At 42.9% G+C, this 3,721-nt stretch overlaps 1 protein-coding gene across 1 annotated transcript; it reads left to right on the top strand.

Moving 5' to 3' along the window:
- The first annotated feature begins 783 nt into the window (after positions 1–783).
- On the top strand, positions 784–3,020 carry FSCB (fibrous sheath CABYR binding protein). Its single transcript, XM_004286888.3, is given in 4 exon segments — positions 784–1,273; positions 1,275–1,367; positions 1,759–1,873; positions 1,876–3,020. Coding segments are annotated over 4 exon segments (1,779 nt in total). The 5' UTR covers positions 784–847.
- The last annotated feature ends 701 nt before the right edge of the window (positions 3,021–3,721 follow it).

The raw sequence follows: 3,721 nt of genomic DNA, 5'->3' as shown, positions 1-3,721 counted from the left end.
TTATTTCACTTGACATATCTTTACACTCAATATTCTTTTATTTGACAAACTTGGGTGGAACAATTTTCTGAAATAGTTGAAAATTAAAATATCTCAAGTTGTTTGAGAAGGCAAACATGCCATATATATACACACATTGATAGTAGGCTCTTGTGGTTACTGAATACTAAGGACATAAGAAAGGAACTTACATGGGTACAGACCTCAGAACTCAAGTTTTTCAAACAATATTAACTTTCCATCAAATATATAAACATATATTGATAGAACAATGCCACACATACGTTACCAGTTGTTTTCTCCAACAATTGAAAATAGGCTGCAGAATTCTGAATTCAGCATTATAACGGTCTTTGACAGTAGGATGAAATAGACAGAATTGAAAGTTCAAAAGCATCAACTCCAACTACAAGAAAGCAGCATTACTGGAGTTTACTTCATATTCCTCTGCTAGACAAACACTTTTTTCAACTTGCTGTTTCAAACTGTAGATCTCTCACTTGTGGCCAGCATCCATGAGTGTTTACCGGGTTAAAAAGTTCTGGGTATACCATTGATGGAACCTTGTAGGGACAATTGGCAGTGATATCATAGACCTGTAGGGAAACTTCTAGAAGTTATATTTAGTCATACCAGAGACTAAACAGGAAAGATGCTTACTAAGTGAGGTGGGATCCAACAAGAGTGTAGTACAGAATGCCATAATTTATGAATTACTTTTTTCTGAGGTAGTTCAACAGAACAACACTTAATGAGGAAGGCAAAGGCTTAACTATCTGGTAAATTTGTCATTCTTGATGATTAATTACTTGAAGATTGATAAGTTTGAATTCTACCAGTATTAGAAATGGAAGAAAGTGATGAATCTGATCACCCTATCTCAGCAGGGAGGCAAGAAATTTGAAAGAGAAGATGACCCAGCCAACCAATGGTAGATAAATCCCAGCAGACTGAAGTGACAGAGAAAAAGAAACACTTGCCTATACCACAATCATCTGGCCCCAAAGGTACCCTTAGTATTGGTAATATTCCTGGGAGCAAATTCAACTATGGATGTCATAGAGTATCTTCTCAACTTCAGCAAACTTGGACAAAGAGAAAGCATGTACATGATATGACTGATAAATCTCTGCAGACAGAAACTACTGCAGAAGAGAAAGAAGAAGAAATCAAGTCAGTTTGTGAAACAGTGGTACCTGAAGAAAAGCCAGCTATTGGAGAAGCAGCCCCTGAATTTCCAGAGAGTGTTCAGGAAGTAGAAATTCCACCAAGCAGACAGACACTCAGTTCAACTCAAAACAGACAGATCCCAGCAGACCAGTTGTACTGGAGACTGGACAATGATGAACATTCCTTAAAAAGAAAAAGTAGGGCTTCCCTGGTGACACAGTGGTTGGGAATCCGCCTGCCAATGCAGGGGACACGGGTTCAAGCTCTGGTCCGGGAAGATCCCACATGCCGTGGAGCAGCTAAGCCCATGGGCCACAACTACTGAGCCTGCGCTCTAGAGCCCACGAGCCACAACTACTGAGCCCACGTGCCACAACTACTGAGGCCCGCGCACCTAGAGCCCATGCTCAGCAACGGGAGAAGCCACCGCAATGAGAGGCCCACACACCGCAATGAAGAGTAGCCCCCACTCGCTGCAACTAGAGAAATCCCGCTCACAGCAACAAGAAAAACCACCCAACTCAGCCAAAAATAAATAAATAGATAAGTTAAAAAAAAAATCAAGCTTCACAGCACATAATAAAAAAGAAAAAAACAAAAGAAAAAGTAGACAAGGAAGAGCAGACAAACTTTAGTGAATCAGAAATAGTGGTTATTGGCTGGCCAAGTAATCCGTTTTCAAAGTCAAAGGAAGGTGCACAGAAACACAATCCTCAGGGAAGATTTTTGTTACTGAACATCCTGAATTTCAACCCACAACAAGTAACAATGAAGAAATTAGGCAGCAAAGTATTAACAGAGTTTTATCTATTCCACCAACCAAAAATGATGCTCCAGTACTTTTAGAAGATGGGAAAGATGTTCCAGCTGAAGTACAGTCTCCCGCTGCAGAAGAGAGCTCTGCTGAAGTGCATCTTCTACTAGCTGAGGAGATTACTGCAGAAGAGGTTTCTGCTGAAGTTCAGCCTCCAGCAGCTGAAGAGGCTCCTGTTGAAGTACAGCCTTCCCCAACAGAAGAGCCTCCTGGAGATGAGGCTCCTGCTAAAGTAGAGCCCACCTCAGCTGAAGAGACTCTTTTAAAAGAGCCTCCTGCTGAAGTTCAGCCTTCAGCAGCTGAAGACGCTCCTACACAAGAGGTCCCAGAACTTCAAATTTCACCAGCTGTAGAGTCTCCTGCAGAAGAGGCCCCAGCTGAAATTGAGTCTCCTCCAGCTGAGGTGGCCCCTGCTGAGCTTCAGTCTCTACCAGCTGAGGAGGCCCCTGCAGAGAAGTCCTCTGCCAACATTCAGTCTCCACCCACTGAGGAGACCTCTGCAGAAGAGGTCCCAGAAGAAGTTCAGTCTCTGCCAGCTGAGGACACCCCTGCAGAAGAGGTCTCCACCAAAGTTCAGTCTCCACCAGCTGAGAGGACCCTTGCAGAAGAGGCTGCAGCTGAACTTCAACCTCTACCAGCAGAGGAGGCTTCTGCAGAGGAGGCCCCTGCTGAATTTCAGCTTCCATCAACTGAAGAAACTACTTCGGAAATGTTCTCTGTTGACAAACAGTCTTCACTAGCTGAAGAGTCCTTTATTACACAAATATCTGTAAAAGAAACCTCTGCTGAAGTTCTGCTTCCACCATCTGAGCAAACACCTGCAGATGAAGCTCTGGTAGAGAATGTGTCTAGGGTTTATCAGTCTCCCCAGGCAGCGGATGTCCTGGTGGTAAAATTAGGATCAGGGGTTTTGGAAGATAAACCAAAATCTGAAGAGCCTTTAGAATGGGATACAGTTCCTGAAGATTCATCTGACACCAAGAATGAAGAGGTTTCGATTAAAATAAAGGGTGTCATCCATATAGAACTGGAATAGGGGCCTCCTCCTCAGCTGTAGTCAGGTCTTAACTAAGCTAGCAATCAAGACAGGCGGCTCTGGGAAGTACATACTTTAGAAAAGGGTAGGTGCTTGCAGGTAGCTTTGTGAAGAGGGAAGTGAAAGGAAATCCCAGCATGTGGACTGCAGTTTGGAAAATGAGCAATAACAACTAGTGATTTAAAATTACTGTGCTATTTTTATTCAAATCTAAAGTGTATAAAATATCTGTTTTTTTTTTTTTTTTTTTTTTTTGCGGTACTCAGGCCTCTCACTGTTGTGGCCTCTCCCGTTGTGGAGCACAGGCTCCGGACGTGCAGGCTCAGTGGCCATGGCTCACGGGCCCAGCCGCTCCGCGGCATGTGGGATCTTCCCGGACCGGGACACAAACCCGTGTCCCCTGCATCGGCAGGCGGACTCTCAACCACTGCGCCACCAGGGAAGCCCTAAAATGTCTATTTTGAAATGAAGTAAGTTTATAATTGAAATAATTAAAATATACTTTCTACAGTAAACCTTGTTGACAAGGGTAAAATATTCTCTTCAGCCATTTTGTTTTTCTCTCTACGTGTAGCTTGTAGTGGAAAAGACGTATTCTTTTCTACAGTTGTTTCATCTACTTCAAATTCCTTGAGTTTCAGTCACACATCTAAAGTCATGCAGTGTTTTCTTTCTCTTTATTATAATTCATCATATCTCTT

This window comes from Orcinus orca, chromosome 2 (assembly GCF_937001465.1).
Source record: "Orcinus orca chromosome 2, mOrcOrc1.1, whole genome shotgun sequence".
Taxonomy (NCBI): Eukaryota; Metazoa; Chordata; class Mammalia; order Artiodactyla; family Delphinidae; genus Orcinus; species Orcinus orca.
The sequence above is the reverse complement of the archived record's forward strand: the minus strand, read 5'-3'. Positions and strand labels throughout refer to the sequence as shown.